Below are 22,815 nucleotides of genomic sequence, written 5' to 3' on the forward strand. Positions count from 1 at the left end.
TATCTACACCCCATTATGTACATAGAGCATTTGTGTAGTTTCTATCAGAAACTGCCATGAACCATGTAGCTTTGTGGTGTGGGCACTTGTTTGTTTGTGTGTGTGCCTGTGTGTGTCAAGCTATTTCAACATTTCTAGTTTATCTTCAGTGATATCTACCCAAATTGTTCCAAAATCCTTAGCTGACACCTACTGTTAATACTGTTAATCTTATTTTTTATTCTTTTTACTACTTAAGATTTCACTGTCTTTAATTTAACCCAATTGTATCACCTATCACTATAACACCTGGTCAGAGATATGAAAGTCAGATGTAATATGGTGCAGAGAGGAAAAAATAAAGAAAATATCCTATACGTTTAATTTCTTAATAGTAACAATTATGAAGAAAAGAAACACTAGGCTAATGTAATCATGCTAATATTACCGACATCATAATCACAACCACGGTCTGGATTTAAACCAATAGATTTGGCCAATAGATGGCTCCGTCTCCTACGTGTCGACGTCTTCGCGTAGGAGTGAATAAAATATGAATTATTTGAGTTCTTCAAAATAATCCTGAATGAGACAATGAATAAAACAAGCCGCTGTCTCTAAAAGTAATGAATGAGCGCTTAATTTGAGAGATATGAGCGATATGTATTAGCATGTAGGATATGAGCGTTCGAAACACATGTTATCCACTAAGTGGCAGCATTTCGCCTCAAACGGCGCATTCTTCACTGTAATCACATGTTGGAAAGGTTTAAATTTACCACTGCATGTCACATACCAGCAATTTGATGGGGAACACTCAGGCATAAAAGTGTGGACTGACATACGATCAGTCATATGGAGAGTGAAAAGGGAAAGTTATTTGTGGGAGCCTGGAAGTCTGGTAACAACATGGAGAGGAGGAAACACACATGGAAACATTACGGCGTCTCTGTCTCCAAATTGTAGACTACATGGAACGTGCGGCACGTTTATTTTGCTAATTGAGAAAGTTGTATGAAAATATACAATGGTTATAAATGAGTCTCATCTGAACAGTTCTTCAGACCTCAATGAGCACGTCCTAAATCGCCCCCCTTGGGTCACTACAACTTTGGGGTGTTTCCTGATATTTACTATCGTGGTTGATATTTTGGGCAACCTTTTGGTGATATTCTCCGTTTACCGAAACAAGAAGCTGAGAAACGCAGGTGAGTCATGCATCTGAGGATAGGTTGTAGCAAGATATATCCTACTGGCGTTTATTTTGCACTAGTTTGTTTTGGGGAGATTGGACAGTTAAATATTAAACTGCCGACTGACCAAAAAAAGCGCGTTTAGGATGAACAACAACAAAGCCTACATCAAATGTATTCGTGACTATCAACAATAATTAAGCGATAGCCGAATCTGCGTCTGCCTGAGAACAATTCAATTTGAATGCATCAGTATTTCTGAGCTTTGACTGGATCTCAATTTGATTCCGTAATAGCCTCGTGTTTAATTATTGCATATGTATGTCGTCCAAATGGTATTGAAGGTTGGGAATACTGTGCAATTCATGGATAGGCCCTACCGTACATTCTGAATGTGCACGATCCACAATTTGATAGTAGGCTACGTTAAGAAAAAGCTTTACACTTTTCAATTACGGTGCCTCTCAGATGAGAACCAATTGGGATAACCGGTTGGAATAATTCGACACTTTCTGCCCAAAAATAGGAATAACACTGTGTTCATACTCAATCAGTTAGTAGATGTATAGTTTTTTTCAGTAAATTAATCAAGTAGCCGAATATGAGTGTTTTTTTTTACAAAACTGTTTCCAACAAATTGAGTGAACGTGCGCAACGCGGCGACTCGGTTTTCTAAAACTAAACATTTCAGTAAATAATCGACTAAATCATTTCAATGTACATGAAATGGTTGGAGATCTCCAAATCCCACTTTGATTTAGACTGACGCGTTGCTCATTCATTGCGATGTGAATGTGAGTTTTCACCAGCACTCTATTATTACTATTATAACTATTATTTCACTGGTACATTACGCACACGAACTGCAATTGTCATAACCTGTAATTAGACTATTAGCTTCAATAAAACAAATATTTCAGGACATTCATACATAAAGCCCCCTGTCCTGATATGAGGAAATATGATTGTCATAAGACTTGCCGAGTTGCCGTTATCTGTCTCTTGTTTCATGATAATCCCTCCATCTGATAAAAAGCACTACACAGAATTGCGCAATAGGTCGTCCTGGATTTAGGTCTTTTAATAGTTCATACAGATAACTGTTACATAAATAGCATCCCAGTTTCTGTAGTCCAGCACAAACCTGAGTTCAATCTAGGAAGTCTGAGTTACATTCTAGATGCTTAGGTGTTATGTTTTTTTGAAATAGCTATGCTAGCATGAGAAGGTGGACTCATTCATCCATCACAATCATTGTAGGGGATTTTCTTGGAAATGAGACAAAATTAAGGTTAAAGCTCTTCTCTCTCAAATGAAATTGACCTGCATATTCGATCGGATAACAAAATGCTCCACAAAATTTGCATGTGTCTCAGCATTGACTATCTATATTTTAATATTCTAGAGCGTGGAATTATTAAGCTGGCAGATGTTTTAGGGGAAATGTTTGTAGGAAAACATGATCCATAATCTCCCTTTAACCATCTACACAGATATCCAATCTGGTTCTCAGATCTCAGAGTTTGTATCCGGGTTGAATGAAGAACTCTCAGTGCACCAGCCCTAGGCAGAGTGGGATAGACTGTCATACTGTTGGCTGGTGAGCAGTGTGTGTCTGGTAGTGTTTCACCAAAGCGAAAATGAATATCAACAACCCATGATGTTCTCTTTGGGTTTTTGACTATCTGGAGTGCAGGCAATCTTCCAGCCTAATTACCAAAGATGGTGCTTGCCCTTGCAACAGTTTTCTTTTCTGCTCATGCAAATAAACAAAGGCGTTGGTAAATTGTTGGCCTCTCTGTGGCAACATGATAGTTCACTTTATATAACTGGCGGTATTTGTGGTTGTATCAACTGGAGTGGAACTGTCAATGTGTAAAACACCTGCATAGTGCCCAATGCCCAAGTGTTCACACTAAGGATTTGGAGCTGATTTTGGATTTGGAGCTGACTACATCTGATTGGGTGCAGAACGTTTCTCTGTTGTGGGACAGCAGGCAGCTAAATTGTTAAAAGGTTTTAAGTGGTTTAACTCTCTACCAGCTCATTGAATGACCCTGCTTGAGGTGTGTGTGTTTTGGGGGAAAGGGGGGGGGGGGGGGGTTCGTTTGTGCATTTGCCTCTTTAGACTTTGTGTGTAGATGCAGATTCATGGGGCTTCAAATTAACAAGCAATGTTAAACTCCAGTCTGATTTGCTATTGCTTGCTTTGTATATCCCTTCTAAACTTGAATCATTTACAGTATGTAATGAGTGCCATTAAACACCGTTATGGATTGTGTACATCGTTTTCTGTTTAAGTCTCTGAACTACCGTGCTTTAGCCATATGCCATAACAACCTATTTGTTCTGAGAAAACCCATCACGAGTGTTGGCTGGATGTCATAGTTTGGAGTAAAGGTATGGTTTACAGTATACTGTACAGTTAACCTATTGTAGTGTATGTGTACAGCTGAAAGGTCCAATATCAAGTCAATATTGTACTGAAGTATTTTCTGGCCCAGTGTCTTGGCTCAGGGCGTCATGTCATCTGGCAGCCGTGGGAATTTGTGTGTTTTGGATGCTCTCTGTCGAGACAGTCAATCTACTTCTATTATGTTCCCATCCCTCGTTTGACATGTTTGGCAATGTGCCTGCTGTGCGTAGCATTCCCTACACATTCCCTATGACATGCAGCAGCAGTTGTGATTGCTTTGGGTCGTAATACGTATTTTGCAGCATTTAATTAATTTTAAGCATTTAAGATGTCTTAAGCATTTAAGACATCTTAAAGGACATTTGTGTGCATATCCTGTTTTGAAGAAAAACTTCTCAGGCCTATTCCTTGTCTTTGTTAAGGATACTTTTAATGGAACTTGTAAACAGAACTTATCTGTGAAAGGTAGAGAAAAACGGCCCCATTTAATTGCTATGACTCCTGAGTCTTGAAACATTAGCTTCTAGAAGGATGATGTCTATTGCACCGACTAAAGAGGAACTCTAGATTCATCCCTATCCAGCCATGGGCTGTTATACAGCTGAGAAACTGCTACTTGGCCAAAGGAACAAGCTCTTGTGTGTGTTGATACTGGGCCAGAACTAAAATGCATAGCCATGGAATAGTCCCGGAGCGTGAGTTCAGACTCCACTCCATAGGGAGGCTGTGTTTTCCTGTGCTAGATTGACGGTGGCCCAATGAACAACTGTCAATATTAGTCAAAACTAGTATCAGAACACTTTATAAAGTATGTTTGAATCATGTTTTAACACTTATTTTGCAATACCTTCCAAGCACTTATAAAAAGCACTTACAAGACAGCCCTTTCCCAGGAAGTCTGTGCGACATGAAACCAGACAAGGTGTGTGTCCAAGGAGGAGTGTTGTGCATTTCCCATTGAATTTTGGCTTCATAGGAACCTGGCTGTCTCCTTGGGGGAGCTGTCTTTGTCATGCCTAAGAACCTGTCTTTGCCTCTCCTGGTAGGATGTGATTAGCTGAGCCTGCAGGGGGTCTGAATGTGAGGAGTGTGCCGCACACGAGGTGTCCAGCACCAGTGTGACACCGAATAAGCTTGTTATGTCTGAACCTTCCGACTTTCCCCCGGAAATATTAGTCTCTTTAAGTCAAACTTTAGACCGCTCTCCTGCCAGGGCATAATTTACTGTTATTAGTTGAGCACACTTCAACACTTATGAACTGTCAAAAAGTAAAGTTTATTACGGGTCATGTATACTCTATCCACAGAGCAAACCTTGAGCACAAACAAACCAGTGTGTTGCCTAGAACCCTATTGTAACGTGGCTTGTGGTTTGTCATAGAACTTGAAATGGAACTAAATCAGTCACCCTTTGGCATGGTGAGAGAGAGAGGCAGTTTAAAATCTGTTTTTTCTGTTGTTTGACCCAGTCGTGCAAAAGTCAGAAATAACCATCTGTACTTGACTTTTACCCACTGTAAATGGGCCGGATGTATATATCCAACTTCCTTTTCAGTCACAAAGGGCTCATGAGAAGTGGAAGACGCATGACATTGCACACCATGTTATGCATTCTCTACTTTAGTACAGACGGCACCCTCACTGGCCTTATCGAATTGCAGCATACTAGTACCTCTAGGAGTGTCAGGACAGTAACTACTGTACTTCAGTTCTTTTTTTCATGTGAGTATTGTCTTGTGTGGCCGTCACTGCCCTGTGGAGTCATATCTGTGTCTTCTTGGGCTGTAAACAAGATAGTCCTTGTTCTTTATCTACGGCTCACAAGGAATTACATTTTTAGAACTAGCTTTTCTTGTTTTCTCCAGACTGTTGTCATGATGATAGCAGAACTATGTATGTCTCGGTGTGTGTGCATGTGGGCTAGGTTATGTCTGATGTTATTGATGTGTCTCTTGGTACCTTTGTCTTCCTTGATTCTGTGTTTTGCTGTGGGGAATGAATGACAGGATTGTCAATATGTGCAGCTAGACAGACAACTTCGGTCGTAACGGTCAGAGAATCAGACAGACGGACAGAGAAATATTCATTATGAAGGTGAATAATAACTCTCCGTATAGATTTGGCAGTGGTGTGAACCTTGATGTAAACTTGGTGTAAAGATTTGTATCTTTTGAATATACAATTTTCAAAAACACGGACAGGGTTTCCTGCAGAAAGTCATTTCTGCACTTCACTTTTTGTACATGCTAATCTTTGCAAATCTTTTCTGTTGTTCCTTAATGGAAGCAGTTTTGTGAAAATGGGTCTGTCAGAAAAACTGCCCTGACACTTCTTCAACCTTCTTTAAACAGTCCAGATAAGAATATATGATTAACCTTGCAAGGCCTCATTTAATGTTCCACTTTCACTTTCCCTGTGCTTCAACTTTTGTGTGAGAACTCACACACACACACACACACACACACACACACACACACACACACACCACACACAAACTCACAAGCACAATACAAATTGTACATAATACTGAATATGTAAAGAACAGGACCAGGATACAACCTTAAAAAATATGCCGAAGCAGAGCGGTAGGCAGCATGCGGGTCCAAGACTGTCTCTCCACCTCGTTTGCTTTCTACATGATATAGGGAAAGATCCAACTCTACCTTTCTATCTCTCGCTCTCTCTATGTTTGTCTGTCTCTTTGTGTCTGCCTGTATCTCTCTCTGTCTGTCTGTCTCTCTCTTTCTCTCTTTCTGTCTGTGTCTCTCTCTCTTTCTGTCTGTCTGTATCTCTCTCAGTCTGTCTGTATCTCTCTCTCTCTTTCTGTCTCTCTCTTTCTCTTCCTCTCTCTCCTCGTTGTCAGCTTCATTTTCTAATTCATTCACTCTTACCTTCACCCCCCCCCCCTCCATGTAGAGCCTCTCCTCTCTCTTCCCTCCATCTCTATCTTGATTGTTTAACTTTTTATTTTTTCATTTGACCTCCTGGACTTCATAATCCATGACACCCACTGTCTGTTTGCATCACTATAGTCAAAGCCCTCTCCCCCCGCTCACCAAGAACATGATGTCATCAGACCACATACCTTCAGAGGAATTCTGCCAATAGTGCTTTGCATCAAGTGTCCTCCGAAAAACCGCAAGACTACGTCAACTGCATCTAACAGTCAGATAACAAACCGAGGGGGTGGCGAGGGGAGAGGAAATGGTGGACATAATGTGTCCAATGCTTGTATTTTTATTCTTTTTTTTGTGCTTTAAAGTGCTGTTTTTAATGACGAACCGCCTGGTGAGCTCAATTTAGCAGAAACGAGCATCTGCTCTTTTGCTTGCCTCCCGTCTGTCTGTGTGTGTGTGTGTGTGTGTGTGTGTGTGTGTGTGTACGCACAGACGTGAGGGCACAAGCATACGGCAAAAAGGCATACTTCGGAACACTAATACACACTCTCTAACACACACACTCTCTAACACACGCATACACATGCATTTCTCTGAAGTCTGTTCCTAAACATGTTATAACATTTAAAGTGTTATACAACAAAGACCTCCTCTTTGTCTTATTAGAGCCAGTGATGACACATATGGGTAACAAGACCTATGATCATCCCAGTGGAACCACACATTCACACTGTGCACTGTTTGGAATGTTAGCCAAGCCTAGCTCGAGAACTAAACCTGAATTTAGCATTTCAGGCATTACATTTTGAGAAACAGCATAGCTGGAAATTGAGGGATTCCCTTGCAAAAGTTCTCATTCTGCCGCCTCACCTCCCTGATATTGAGGTGAGTCATTTGAGGAGGGACCAACCTCTAGGGGATATTGTGATTGCTGAAGTGTTGGCTGAAGTGGGGCTTTGGTGAGCTCTCTAACCAAGAGGTTATTCATTGTGCTGGTGTGTAAAAACCCCTACACACATTTACGTTACATTGTCGTTCTGCAGACGCTCTTATCCAGAGCGACTTACAGTAAATACAGAGACATTCCCCCTGAGTCAATTAGGGTGAAATGCCTTGCCCAAGGACACGTCATTTGGCACGGCCGAGAATCGAACTGGCAACCGTCTGATTACTAGCCTGATTCCCTAACTGCTCAGTCAACTGACTCCCTTAAACACACATTGGTGAAATATCTGCCATCTCAACCAACCTCTCTTACACAGACAAGAACATTATTAACGCTGTCCCTTGTTTATTTGTGTAAAACAAAACATTTTAATCATGAAGTACACTTTCTAGATGTGCTAGTTCTGAAGTATCAAGTAGGGGTGTGTGCTTGTCTGTAGGGGGTTTGGAGAAAGTGGAGGGGGGAGAAGGAAAGGAACGAGCATGATAGGAAGTCAGAGGGAAAGCACATGGATGACCTCTGGAGGTGAAGGAGACATGAGTGTTGTCTTTGTGCAGCGACTCAAACAATGAATCCCTGCCAAACTAAATCAGAAAAGGAAAACATAATTACTAATGTTGAAGGCACCTCTTATTTATTTTGGTTTCCTGCCTTAGCTGGGTTCTAAACATGTTGAATCAAACACAACAATGTATGTTTTTAGAGAGAGGTGTGATTTGTCAAAAACCATAAAATCACTTTACCGATGTATGTAACTACGATTTTTCCTGGACACCTTTAACAGAACTGATGATGGTCTATACTGTCCTTCAAACGTCACTTTTTCCCTGTCCAGAATAATCAACCCAGATACAGCATTTAGTTAAAGAATACCCTTTATTGATTGTATTGATGGCTTGCATTCACCTTGATAGACTAGACATTGGTAATTACCTAACCTATCGAAACATGTGAATGACACTGTAATGTGGATCCATATTATTAGGTCATAGATGTTGTTCTGAACTCCCATGCACTCATAGGACATTCATTCATGGGAGGACAGCATTGTTCATTTTTTCCTCATAGGCAGAATGGATAAGGATGAATTCATGCTTTCATTGCATTAGGAGGATTAATCTGAGTGGTAAACAGGATGAGAAACCCCCAGACTGGTTACAGAGGCAGTACTGTATGTGTTTCGGATGTACATCAATTGCAGCGCACACAGAAACACGAGAGTTGCCAAAGAAATAAATGGCCAATTATTTGGTAAATGGCAACTTGGGCCGTATGTATTTTTGCATCATAAACAATATTAACTCTGGTTCAAACCACAGTCAGAGCTTTGGCATCCATCAGCCAGCACTGCTCCCCCATTGAAAGCCGTGGGAGTGGTCAGTGGTCACTGTGAGCTTTTGAGGCCACGCAGTATGCAACTCCAATGAGCCATAAAGAAGCTTTGTGCGATTAATGTCAAAATGAATCCAGTTTCATAGACCTCCAGTCAACCCACATTCTCTGTCTGGCCTGCAGCCACATCCTACCCCCATCCAAGAGAGAAAGCTATTTGGGCACCTTCCGAAAGCTATAGGAAATAATGCGCTTGATAGAAAGAAAACAATTATAATAATGTTTGCGACCCATAACCCCTCCCAAAGTCCACAAGTAGATATTTTTCTTTCTGTGGCCCCAAATCCCTCTGAAAATTCGGAAGTATTATGTACGGCTGCCACGTTGACAGAATGCTGACAGAACCATATTTGTGTGGTCATTATCGTCACGGCATGTGGTATGTTAAGGGAGAGATAACGCCCCAACATGCAAGCCTTTGAGCAGTGTTTACAGTGTGGGGTGTGTGTGTGTGCGATATCTCTCCTACTGCAGGTTGTTTCTTCAGACATTCTTCACCTCAGCTGCTCCGACACGGATCACAGATATTATAACCTGTCGGAAAACGCTGGGGCTCCCAATTTGAGCGGGCAGCGCTGTGCCGGTGCTCCGTATCAAACGATCAGACTGAGCAGCGTCGCTGTGGTGAACTCGTTCAAGTTTAAGTCTTTTATTTGTCAGGTACACAGAACAACACAAGGTCAGACTGGGCATTGAAATTCTTAAGACAAGACAACGCAAGCACCTGGCATAACATAACATATAATTACACAGAACATAATTTACATCTATGCTGAGCTTAAATAAGTAAAACTTCCTAAATATACAGATAACAAATCGACTATACTAACCCTAATACTAAAACTTCCTAAATTACAGATAACAATAAATAATACACTATACTAACCTTAAATGCACATACAACCTATTTCAACCCTAAATTCTCATTCATCACACACCCTAATTTTCACTTCATCAACATGGCTCAACAGGAGAATAACAGCGCTCAACAACAGCATTATCTTTTATGTGATGTTCTCTACCCTAACAGTCTTGGGAACAAACTTGCAAATAAGGGGCAGAGATCCCTGTTTCCTATGGTTTAGGATTACAAGAGTTTTAGAGACAGACATTGTTGATGAAGTAACTCAGTCACTCCAAGTTCCTTGAGTCACAATGTGGTTGTTACTTGTTTGTCCATGTTGTGTGTGTGTGTGCGTGCGTGTCCCCCTTGGAGAGCAAAGAGTCATAGCTGTTTCAGATGAGGGGCTGTCCTGGGCATAGGTGAATACATGGCACCCATGGGATGAGGAAATGACACTTTACAGAGAACTGAACTCTAAGTCCAGGCTTAAAGGGCCAGATGCTGTTTTAATGGGTGTGTGGACCTGGGTGTGTTTTGTTCGGCCCAGGGAGATCTGTCCACAGTCACCATGACTTATTCATAGTTAATCTGATTTATCATTTGTCCGATAAGTCCATGTTTTGACTCCTGGTCTCCTCTCCCACTTTCAAAATCCTCCATGAGCGTGTTACAAGTGTTCCTTGGCACTGATTTGTAGATGTTTCCATTATTACACAGTGTGTGTGTGTGTGTGTGTGTGTGTATGCTAAAGTGTAACAGTAAATAGTACACTCTATCCAAATGTGTGTGTGTCTGTGAGAGAGAGGGAGTGTGTGTTTGAGGCCATACTTTGCCCTAAACTGACTGGGTGGATAGGGAAATCCAGAGACAACAGAGAAAATGGAGAACAAGTTATATGATTCCAATTTGACCATTATCTCACTCAGTCAGTCACACAAATACACAGAGAAGAACCATTTCACTTTTCACAACTTGGTACAACATGGAATAAACTGCTTGATTTAAAAAGATGTTCTTTCAGTGGCATCCTGACAACACCAGCTGCGGATAGCACCTTAGCTGTGATATTCAAACCCTTGGAAAAGAGAACTCATTCCCCATAGTTCTCTCCGTCTGTATAAACAGCATCAATGTTATCTGCAGTTGTGCTTGCACCGGGTGGGGGCTGGGGTGGGGTGGGCAAGCTGGATATGAAGTGTGAACATCATGCCCTCTTAGAACTGCTGAAAAGCAGCCGTACAGGGGCTGTGTTTCACCAGCTTGCATTGCCTCGGTATGTCAGCACATGCACCGGACATGCGGGGAGAGGATTCATATGCTGGAGCTGGCTGAACAGCAAGGCAGCAAGAACATGGTGACATTGTCATACTGTAGGTCACTGTCGACCCATATGGCAGTCTTCTTTGAAGGTGTGTGTGTGTGTGTTGGTGTGTGTGTGTTTGTCGGTCTAGGTCTGCATGTGTGGATGTGTGTGTATAATTGTATTTGTTCAGTCTTGTGTGTATGTGTGTGTGTGGCTTATTTAGAGTGTTTTGGTGCTGACTCTTTGGCCTGTCAGGGAAGTTATTAGAGAGAGCGTCTGAGCGGATGGCTGGAGGCAGGCAGGCAGGCAGGCACCGAGGATCTAGTCACTGTTGTGGAAAATGGGATTCATTTTAATGATGGATAGACGATACTACTGGGTTTTTTAATACAGAGATTAATGAATATGTGATGGAATTCTCCAAATTAAAGATAAGGTTGGTATTGGCACGACTTTCCTGTTGAGTTGTTGCATAAATTGCAAACTGTTGGGTCTACTGGTTTAAGCATTGACACCCATGCAAAGCTGTTAGCTATCCCACACATTCATGTGACAGGATTAAACAACATTAATTTTATAGTTAGTAGAACAGACTAAAAGGCCATAAGTGAGTGGATGTTTACAAACTGAAAATATGAGATTTTCATGTGTATTATTTTTAAGGAGCTCAAATGGGGTTAGTCAACAGGGTCAGATCAACAGCTTAATGAAGATAGGAGCAATCTGAATAACAACTCATGCTAACCAGATCAGATTCAAAAGGCCAAACCGATACTAAACTCTTGTTAGGGAAGCATATTTTTCGGTCCGAATACTAAGCAATTGCTATCGGTCTCATAGTGAAGAGGCCAAACAGTGCTTCAAAATACTCTGTCTGTTTTGACATTGATACAAGATATACATTGATATACTATGGTCTATGAGTCTATATAATTTGGCTATGGTTCAGGGATGGAAAATAGTTGATAATGCTTTAAGATAAGGTAGTTTATTGTGGAAGTGTTGGGTGAGAAATCTGAGTCTAAAAAGCTTTCTATCATAGGGGTCAAATTTGAGGCTCAATAATGACTTTGGCTAATGCAAAGTTATATTATATTTCCCCTCTGATTAAAAGGCTGCAAAGTGTGAACCCATCAGTTTTTGGGTATTGAAGTATTTTTACAGTGTCATATTAGGAGCTTATCCAAAACAAACTCTCCAAGCTGTAATGGACTCCCTATCAAACACTCCAATATAATCAATCTTCTCCTGACTAAACAGAGCCTGATCTGTTTTAATTAGTGACTCCCTCCATTCCCTCCCAACCTGCTTCTGACAGTGATGTGCAAACCAAGCTCATGTCTTTGTGGGGTTTTTAGGGCACCAGTATAACTGTATGATTTCCTTTTTTAGAGAAACTAAGAAAAAAGATAGGATCAATACTCTCAGAAAATACTAAAATTATCAGCTTTCTTGGTAATTGCTAATTGTACACAAAGAACCCACTCCCCCACATTTACACAGACACACATGCACACACATACATACACACACACACTGTAATTTTTTTTTTTTTTAAGAATGGGGTCACAAAAACAGAACAAAGGTAATCTTGCTGCTTCCGTTTCATTAACACTTGAATAGTTCTGTTTTTTCACGTTTCCAGCCAGTAGTCAGAAGCCTAATGGGATTAGACCGTGTTGCCCTGATGAGGTAACGGAAGAGATGAGTTAGCCAGTAAGGTTTGGTTGGCCATGCATCCCACCACAATTGCAGATGTTCCCAATCAAGCTCTCCTTGTGACATGTCAAGACTGTGTGAGGATACAATGCTCCTCTGTCCATACACTGAATGCAGTGTTCTCAGTGTGCTTGTGTAACAGCCCTGGGTATCGGGTCCTATCTCACCGTGTTTATTCCCCCTGGTCTTGTGGCTGTGATTTGATATCATGAAGACCCACAAATCCGGCATGAGAACACACTAGGTCTATAATTCCTCTTTCCTGGTAACTAAACACAAAACAACCACACTACTCACCACCAGAATCTGTTTTGAACACACTTAAGATGGTCAGCTGTCATTGACCAGCTGTCATTGACCATTGACCACTCAAATTATGTGAATACTCACTGGATGCATAATCAGTTACTGTAAGTCTCCGATAAAAATGGTCCCTGTCATTGGAGAATGTTGACATGCTGTCAGGCCTTCTTTAGTCTCCATCTCCCAGGTCCAGCCAAGTCCAGCAGTAGTTAGGCAGACGAGTGCAGCAGGGGAAAGGCTCTTCATGGTGCTGCGTGGCTTAGGTGCCCCGGCTGCATCTTCATTCTGTCTTCCCCAACCGGGGTCAACCCAATAAGACCCCTGCCGGGGTCCACCCTTCAGCCTCACTGTATGAATCAAGCCCAAGCACACTTTCTTGACCAACTGAGTCCAACAAACACTTGGGAGAGGAAGAGCAGGGGAGGGGTAAGGGAGAGAGGAGGATGGGGGAGGGAGCAGCTTGGAAGAGGGGGCATCACCGGCACCATTTCATTACTGTAGGTTCATGTTGTGTCAATCTCAGGCAGAAGGAGCTGCGATTCATTGTCTGTAGAATGTAAATGGTGTAACTATCCCATAATGATGAAATTAGGTTAGGCACCACACCTGCCATTGTCCTCCCCAGAGCCCTGTCCCACATTAGAGCAGACGACCCTTGGGGTTGGGGTCTAATATAATCGCTTTGAACTTGTGATCTTATTAATGATCCCGTGCTAATGAAATGTGAAATTCATCAGCACACAAGCAGCAGTTATGTTGTGTTTGAGACAGAGTAAAATGCCCTAGTTAAACATTTGCTGCCATGTTGGGATTGAGGATTGAGTACCAACTCCATGCTGGCATTGTATTTCAGTGTGGCTTGGCTAGGTCCATAGGTTTACCATATTCCCTACGCACTGTAGTGGGCAGCCGAGCCGAGCAACTCTTGGAAACAGCTGAGGTAGGCTTTAGTGGTGCCCGCGGCCATGACAGCTGGGACCCACACGGTTCACCCAACCCATAACCCCTCGCGGGCAATAAGTACAGTAGCCCTGCCTCCTCCCCCGTCACTGTGACAGAAGATTGTAAAACCAAGTCATGCACAAAATATGTAACTGTACCAGAGATATCAACATTGACATCAGAAAACACATCTCTTATTTGTCTAATGATCGACTTTCTGTGGTGACTACACTCCCCCGCCCCCGCCACCCCGATCTAAAGTACATTTTACCAAAGGTTGAACTGTAAAGGTAGGGTCGTGGTTAAAGTAGTGGAAGACATTTCTCTAGGCACACAATCAACAACCTAGGACACGGTGACTACTGTTGCTATTCTACAGTTTTTTTTTTTTTTTTTGCGACCGCCATCGGCTTAACAAATGAGGGACGTGTGATTGGTGGTGACAGCATGACAGCGGACGAGTTGTCCAGGGAGGGCGAGGATCCAGAGACCTGTCAGCTCGCCTCTCGCCACCAGCTGCAAGGGCCCGCACTGACAAGGAGTGTGACACCACCTGTGGTGTTTTGTCATCTCTGCTTCCTGGGGAGAGACAGTAAGCGTGGCGGACAGGTAATGTTCACAGTGCGTGAGCCTCATGGCTGGGACCAGGTTTTTGGTGTAGGGGGTGGGAAGGAAGGAGGGGTCCCCAAGGAAGTGGTTTTCCAAACTGAGAATGAGCGCTTGATGGGGAGGGGGGTAAGTTGTGTCCGGTTGAACACTGTCAGTTTGGTTAAATCTAATATTAGCAGGATGCCTGCAGGATGCTACATAGGGCCCTGCTGTGTTAAGAACCATTAGCAAACCTCGCTGTTAAAATGTTTTTGAAAATAGAGGTGCTTCGGGTTTGTTAAAGCTCCCAGTTGAGTTCTGTATATACTCTTTGGTGATACCAGCAGGGCCTGGTTATGCCACAGTATACCTCCTGAGGAAATGGGGACCTCGATGAACGTTTGCTATGGACATGACAATAATAATAACCTCCGGTGATTTGTAAGTGACCTTGCAAGTAGATTGTGACGATAAGCACCTAAAGTACTATCAGAACAACAAACCCAGTGCTGTGTTCTGTCTGAACGGAAACAAAAAGTGCACTCTGACCTGACTGGTCATCCTCCAAGGCATATTGTCCCGTTTCGTTTTTTCTTTCAGAGAAAATAAACGGATTCTCATGTCACGCCACAAGATGGATGCTGTAGTGCACTCTTTGCTGTGTAACTACCTTTAAAATACCTCTGCTCAGTGTGAATCTATTCTGGTATAGCTGTGTCTGTTGCCTTTCCCCACTCTATTTGCATTCTCCTTTCTCAGTGACCTATTAACTGTGGACAGTGACTGTGTACCATGGAGACCTCCGTGGATTCACGGCAGCTCTTGTGAATGGTACTCTACTCCCGGCCTACCATTTTGTTACGTAAGCACGTTTGTTTTGTTTGTGTTTTTGTAATAGCGTTTTGTTACTGAAACGAGTGGAATTAATTAGTTGAACGCCAGTGATGTGCTAGTGTGACAGAGAAACCGAGTCATGGATTAGGGTGAAATGAATCGCCGCGGGTCATACATGTACGGTACATCTATCTGTGCAGCCACATGCTGTGTGGGAGTCCTTAATGCTAGGAAATAATGGCTGGGTCAAGCTGTCAATCCCTGCTTTCCTGCTTACTTTGCTGAGCATAAAAAATTAAACCAGACCAATTTCAGTTCCCTAGCTCATTCATTGTTTCATTCTTCAGTTTCTCACCATCTGGCTCAGAATTCTGTCTCTTCCAGCACAGTTACTGATGCCCATTGTTGGAAGCTAAATCCTGCATTTTCACATATGCCCATATGGTTGATATACACCCCAGCAGTTGATATGACATGCGTGAGGGCGTGGAAGAGATTGAAGATGAAAGAATCTGTCATCTTCGCTTGTCACTGGCCTCATTCATAAACACAATATCCGCATATACAGTCTTGACAACAGAGTTAATCGTACATTGTTTCCACAACAGAGTTTTCTTAATCTCTGTTCTGCTGTCTCTTTCTATCACCCCCACTCACATGAAAGCCAATATATATTTCCAGTAGCTGTGGCAAAGTTCAGGACCACAGTGTTCCGTTTCTGATGGTGCTCCTTGCTATGTTCCATGTTTGTGCACAGAGACACACCAGTGTGTTTACAACATGCTGTCACTGGGCTGTTGAGGAGACAGTGAGCCATGGTAATCCGATTTTTCGCCGCAGTGACAACAGTGGAAGGATATTTTGGCTCAATTCCTCAAGCTATTGCTAAATGCCCACCCGCCCCTCTGATTATCCAACAGTGACTCATTTCAGTGTGTGACCCAATCCTCCACCTCCAACACTCTCCAGCCTTGAATCTGACAAAAACATGCCATCAACATTGCATTGGGATGATGTCTTTAATTTGATGACTAAATGTAAATGTAATGTAAATGTAATTTATGCCAAGAGGTGCTGAAAGATGGAGCCATAAGTGAGAAATTGCAATTTATGAGTGCCAGATATGCAAGCAATTACAGTCTAATTATCATTCATCTCATAGTGAAAAAAATGACATACATCTTGACATATTAATGTATTCATAATCCCGAGGTGCTTGCCCATACATTAACATATATCAGTAAAAAGGTCACATGCAGTATTTTGCCTGGGGTAACATTTCTCCTTATACTCCTGCACATTGACCTTGGCAACCGGGCTTTGACCCCGGGCGCTGGAGTATGTACCTCAATAGTTCAGTGTAACGGGAGGATGCAGGTACTTGAAGCTGACGTGATCAGACATGCGCTTACTTACTGACCTTCAAGTTGCATACATATAGTACGCAACAGACAAGATGAGCAATGGCATGAAGCATGACATTTAAGGATGCTTGGAAGGGCTGTGTATCTACATGTGTGTTAGTTACAGGCTGTTTGCAGCCAGATCGGTAACTAATTGTTTGTGTGTGTTGTGCATGCCTCAGGGAACAATACAGGTGCCCAGAAAGGTTTGATAAGAACCTAAATCCTAGCAGATTTAAGTGGAAAATGTGAGGTATTAATAGATAGAATGTCATAGGGGAAGAGTGACTTGATACTGGGACTGTATCTCTCCCTAAGCCAAATGAAACCTTCATTGGATCTGTCAACCACAGACCTAGCCGAGCACCGGTGACAGAACTGATGGAGAGAGAAACCTACTGCCACCCCCCCGCCCGCCCCCTTCCCTGGGTGATGGTTTTTTTTCTTCATATTTGTTTTTAAGTTCGAGGCTCTGCACAATTTTCAGTCATAGAAGTGTAAACAAGACGTACTATGCTGTTGCCATAGCAATTTAGAGGGATATAGACGAGCAGTCTGCACTTCCCTCCCCCTACTCGACTGAGGAGGGGATCCCCGACCTACTGCCTGGCTCCATGCATTGACTCTCAACGTCGACTCATCTCTTCAGCCACCTGACTCGCTTCCCCCCAAACCAGTGCTTCTTTCTCCAAGTATCGTCAGGATTTAGAAACAAGGGCAGGTGAAACTAATCCCATAGTAAGAAGAGAGAGTGTGTGTGTGTGTGGCTGGGGGTGTCCGGATGACAGATCTAAGAGAACAAGAGCTTAATTAATAACCCTAAAGGTCGTCCGCAGTGGGAGAATGTATGGTATGTGCGAGAGAGAGAGAGAGAGAGAGAGAGAGAGAGAGAGAGAGAGAGAGAGAGAGAGAGAGAGAGAGAGAGAGAGAGAGAGAGAGAGAGAGAGAGAGAGAGAGAGAGAGAGAGAGAGAGAGAGAGAGAGAGAGAGAGAGAGAGAGAGAGAGAGAGAGAGAGAGAGAGAGAGAGAGAGAGAGAGAGAGAGAGAGACACGCTATCCCCGGAGTGAAGGTGCAGGTCAGGACTGCTGTTTCTTCTGTTTTAAAGGCGCCGGGCAGTCCTGGGGATGGATGTTTTGATGTGCTGGTGGCGCTGACAAAACTGCCCTAGTTGCTGGGGAAATGAGCTGATCCTGATAGGCCCTCACCTGAGGAGCAGCGCTGCATGCCACAACGTCAAAGCGTCGCTGGTAGGACGTGGGTAGAAACAATGCGAGGGAGTTGACTTGCATTTAACATGACAGCTGCTTGTCTCTGTCAGGAGACCGCTATGTCAAAGAAACAATACATTGTCGTTTCACCTGAGATAAGCCTGTCAGATCTATTGTTCTCTCGTTTAGACTGGACATTCCAGTGACACGGAGATGACAAGTGTAACATTTTGAAGGCTGAGAATAATGCAATGCTTTCCTCTCTCCCCCCTCCCGAATACAAACTCATTCTTCAAAGGAGCTTGCTGAAACTAAAAAAGTGAATACTGATAATGTTCCTGGATAATGAAACAGCTGTAGATTCACGGAAGTATGTGAATTACCGAGTGCGAGATGCACAAGTTTGTCCCCCTTAGTATGCGGTCACATGATTTGTCCAACTTGAAAGGAATTACAGTTTTGAAGATCGGTTGACAGTCATTTTCTATCACCTCTCAATGAATAAAATAGGTTCCTCCAACAGCCATAAAGTAATTCAGCCATTGCATTGGAATTGATTGCTGCCTTATAATCATGTTTACTTGGCACACACACACACACACGCTATGCACAGTGCCTGGTCTGCGTGGCAATTAGAACTATGCATTCATTAGACAGTCACTTTCTATGACTCTCATTATTCTCAGACGACAACAAGGGGGACTACTGGCCTGGCACGCCTTCTCATCAGGGGAAAACAAACACGCTTGCTCGCACTCTTTCTCTCACACACTCGCTGTTCTCTCTTTCACCCACATAGGGAGTCATTCACTCAGTCAACAACAGTTGAACAGGCACTTGAAATCTCAGAATAATTCCTTTTTCTCTGGCTTTCAGTCTCGTAGCCTTGAGGCTTAGAGTGGAAAATGCTTTTAGAAGAGAACTTTACATTAGGTTTAGAGAGCTTACAAAAATGCATGTAAATAAAAGAATCTTTACAACCACCATACACCTTCATTGAATCAATACCAGGAAGTAACCAGACACAATGCTCTTTTTAATAATTTTGTTTGGGTATTGTACTGTTTTTATTATCGATAATGTGTTGTTGCTTTTGAGTAGCTCTCTATTCCCCTTCCTGTTCTTTTACTAAAGTCCTCTCAGGGATTTTCTGCACAACTTGAAATCAGACATCCTTGAACACTAACCTTCTTGTTCTCATTCTCTCTCTTTCTCCCCCCACCTACAGGGAACATCTTTGTGGTGAGCCTTGCGGTTGCCGACCTGGTGGTGGCCATCTACCCGTACCCACTGGTACTTACCTCCATCTTCCACAATGGCTGGAACCTTGGCTATGTCCCCTGCCAGATCAGCGGTTTCATCATGGGTATCAGCGTCATCGGCTCCATCTTCAACATCACTGGGATTGCTATCAACCGCTACTGTTACATCTGCCACAGTCTCAAGTATGACAAGCTGTACAGCGATAAGAACTCTGTGTGCTACGTTCTACTCATTTGGGTGCTGACTGTGGTGGCCATTGTGCCCAACTTGTTCGTGGGCTCACTCCAGTATGACCCGCGCATTTACTCCTGCACCTTTGAGCAGTCGGCGAGCTCAGCCTACACCATTGCGGTGGTCTTCTTCCACTTCATCCTGCCTATCATGATCGTCTCCTACTGCTACCTGAGAATCTGGATCCTTGTCATCCAGGTGAGACGGAGGGTGAAGCCGGACAACCGGCCCAAGCTGACGCCGCACGACGTCAGGAACTTCATCACCATGTTTGTGGTGTTTGTGCTGTTTGCCGTATGCTGGGCGCCACTCAACTTTATTGGTCTGGCGGTGGCCATTAACCCTGAAGCGGTGGTGCCAATCATCCCTGAATGGCTTTTTGTGGCCAGCTACTTCATGGCATACTTCAACAGCTGCCTTAATGCCATTGTGTATGGGGTGCTGAACCAGAACTTCAGGCGCGAGTACAAGCGCATCGTTGTGTCGGTGTGCACGGCACGCATCTTCTTCCAAGAAAGTTCTAACGATGCCGTAGAGAGGCTCAAAAGTAAGCCCTCGCCACTCATGACCAACAACAATCAGGTCAAAGTTGAGTCTGTGTGAAAGGAATGGGGGATATTCTAGATGTTTCTACATCGACAATGACTGTGCAGGGACAGAATGATGTGATATAGGCAAAAACTAAAAAAACAAGAAAAAATACATAGTTGTAAAAAAATATCAGAAGTGTTTGAAAAGAGAACAAACTACCAAAAAAAAATCAATGTTTCTGAACTGCGGGAAAACTGTGCTGTCTCATTCTCTATACAATCAAACTGAAGCAGGGGAAAATATCTTAGTATTTTACGCACTTCTGTTTTGTTTCTTTGGTACCCCAAAACATAACAATGCCCCACCCCCTTTGTTTTCAATGTTCACAGTGTTGATATCAATGAATCTATGTAAGATGTATTGTATTTATTTTTAATGACAAACTGTATATGTTAGTATATCTATACAAACTATATTTCAGGTGCGTTTCGCCCACAGTGATGGATCCAAAGTGGTGAACAAAGTGAAAACTAAATATATTGTGAAAAAGCCAGCAACCTTCCCCAGAGCATGGTCACATACACCAACCAAAATAGTTTACAGATAAACTATTTAGGAACATTTTGGGGAGATTGTGTGACATTGATGCTGTCCTTGGGTCCAAGCAATATGGTTGCTGCTGTTCTGCAAAACTGTTACTGTCAGTTGGTGCAATTATCACGTCTGTAAGTATGCGATCTTTACTCTCTTCTCTCTTTCTTGATCTCTTTTTTTCTCTCTTTCTCCTCTCCAAATTCCCTGTGAGCTCCTTGTACTGTATGGATGGATCAGAAGAATCGTTCATATGCAAAATAAAATCTAATGTTGGAGGATTGTAGTGTTGTCATGCACTCTGTTCATTGTACAGCAAAACAAATACAAACAAACTCTGTGTGGATGCAGCTCAGCTATTCAGTTCAACGAGTTTCATCCTTAATGAGTAGGCTTATCTTGAAATGTATAATAGCTGGCCTTTGAGGTGGAATACAAATCAGTTGGTAGAATTACAAACATGTCCATAAATGTCTTCGCATTGTCTTATTAGTACATGTACATGTGTGCAAAAGCACATATGAAATGCCTATGTAGTGTGTGTGTATTGAACTATATAAACACTTTCTATGTGTAGTACGCTATTCTTTACAGTTAGTATTCAAGCCGTTTCTGTAAGTCGTGTAAGTCTGTTTCGGGGCAGGGATGTATCGATGTGAAGCGCTTATTGATACTCCTTGCCTGGCTTGTCTCTCTGCCTAAAAAGTTATTTTTCATCCCAGGGTTTAGAGATGAACCGTGACAGCAGTGCCACAAATCTACCCAGGTTGTTCATGATTTCATCTGAACCCTCACAATATCACCATATGCTCAAAAAGAGGTGGAAAACTGACCAAAGTAGAATTTTCTTTTTTGAATTTTCCATGTTACTGGAATACTGTATCTTCCTGAATCCTAACATGTTAATAGGGTTTGTATATCTATGCATGTTTCCTAATGAGGGAGAGTAATTGGGTTAGTAGGACAGACCAAGGCTTTATGAAGGGCCACAATGGATAAAGAGCAAGGGTAGAGGCTGGACTTAATAGCATTTCACATTCCCTTTTCTTACGTAATGGTTTCTGACTCTTACCACAATATAAAAAAAATGTTTTGTCCAAGAGCGATGTGTGTCTGTTTGTGTGATTGTGTGTTGTATTTGTGCAGTAGTAAAGTAGGGAAACGTATAGAAGCCAAGCAAATATCTTCCTTCTAACAGAATGATACAGTAATCTGATTTAGCTCAGAGATTTGTATCACTCCCACCCTGACAATAGGATTTTCAACATTGAAGGACACACACAACCACACAAACACACACACATAGTGTGTTACCAGACTATTCAGAGTGATTCATGGCTGAATCCCATTACTAGTCAATTTAGTAGTAAGAAAACAAAATGAAATTAAATGTGGACTTCACCTCAATATTCAAGTGCTGTAGGTCAAGGAGGCAAATGAATGCGACTGAAACATTATCATCTTCGATACATCCCATTAGTCCTGAGGTCGACAGCCGGCATCAAAAAAGGGTTCTTACCCTTTTAATGGGCCCTATTTTTTATTTTAACTTCAAACTGACCCGGCATACTGTATATCTTTGAAAATATTTGACATCAAAGGTAAATATTCCTCTTGCTGTGAATAGAAGAGAAAAATTTACAATATCAGAACAGACGACATTTAAACAGGCTTTGTTCAAGGCTTTTGTAAACAGGCCCAGCGGGCCAGTGTTTCGGCCATTCGTCGCATCCCCTGCTTTGTAAGCACCAAGTACATTAGCATCCGCTTGGGCATTAGGCCAAACTCAACCAAGCGGGGTGTCGTCTAACCATTAGTGCATGCCTGCAGACAATAGTCCTTTGTTTCACCACAGGCGGGCTATTTGCATAGAAGGGAATGAAGAGGAAATCTTTGGCATAGAGGTAGTAGTTCCTGACCAGTAGAACATTTTAGGCCTGGCTGGTTTTGGAATGGATCGCATTTGAGTCCAACACAGTGTGCAAGGTGTTGGTATGCAGTTATAGCATTTCCAAGTGTCCCAGTCTTGGTCTCTGATAGGCCATTAGAGACCAAGACTGAATTTCACACCCTTGTATGTGCCAGCTTGACAGTGTGGTGATCTAAAAGCAATTTCAAGGTGATATGAAGTGTGCCCCAGAGATACAGTATATCACGGAGATACTGTATGGTTTTATGCCCACCATGTTCCAACTTGGCCTCTCCATACCCTTTACACAGGAAATATACTGA

General features: G+C 42.6%; 1 protein-coding gene across 1 annotated transcript; it reads left to right on the forward strand.

The window, feature by feature from the left end:
• The first annotated feature begins 842 nt into the window (after nucleotides 1–842).
• Nucleotides 843–20,834, forward strand: mtnr1aa (melatonin receptor 1A a). Its single transcript, XM_084686922.1, has 2 exons — nucleotides 843–1,187; nucleotides 19,196–20,834. Exons 1-2 carry the CDS (start codon nucleotides 1,007–1,009, stop codon nucleotides 20,062–20,064), a joined length of 1,050 nt encoding a protein of 349 aa, XP_084543048.1. The 5' UTR covers nucleotides 843–1,006; the 3' UTR covers nucleotides 20,065–20,834.
• The last annotated feature ends 1,981 nt before the right edge of the window (nucleotides 20,835–22,815 follow it).

Source organism: Hypomesus nipponensis, chromosome 22 (assembly GCF_054491055.1).
Source record: "Hypomesus nipponensis isolate SF chromosome 22, ASM5449105v1, whole genome shotgun sequence".
In the NCBI taxonomy this organism is placed as follows: Eukaryota; Metazoa; Chordata; class Actinopteri; order Osmeriformes; family Osmeridae; genus Hypomesus; species Hypomesus nipponensis.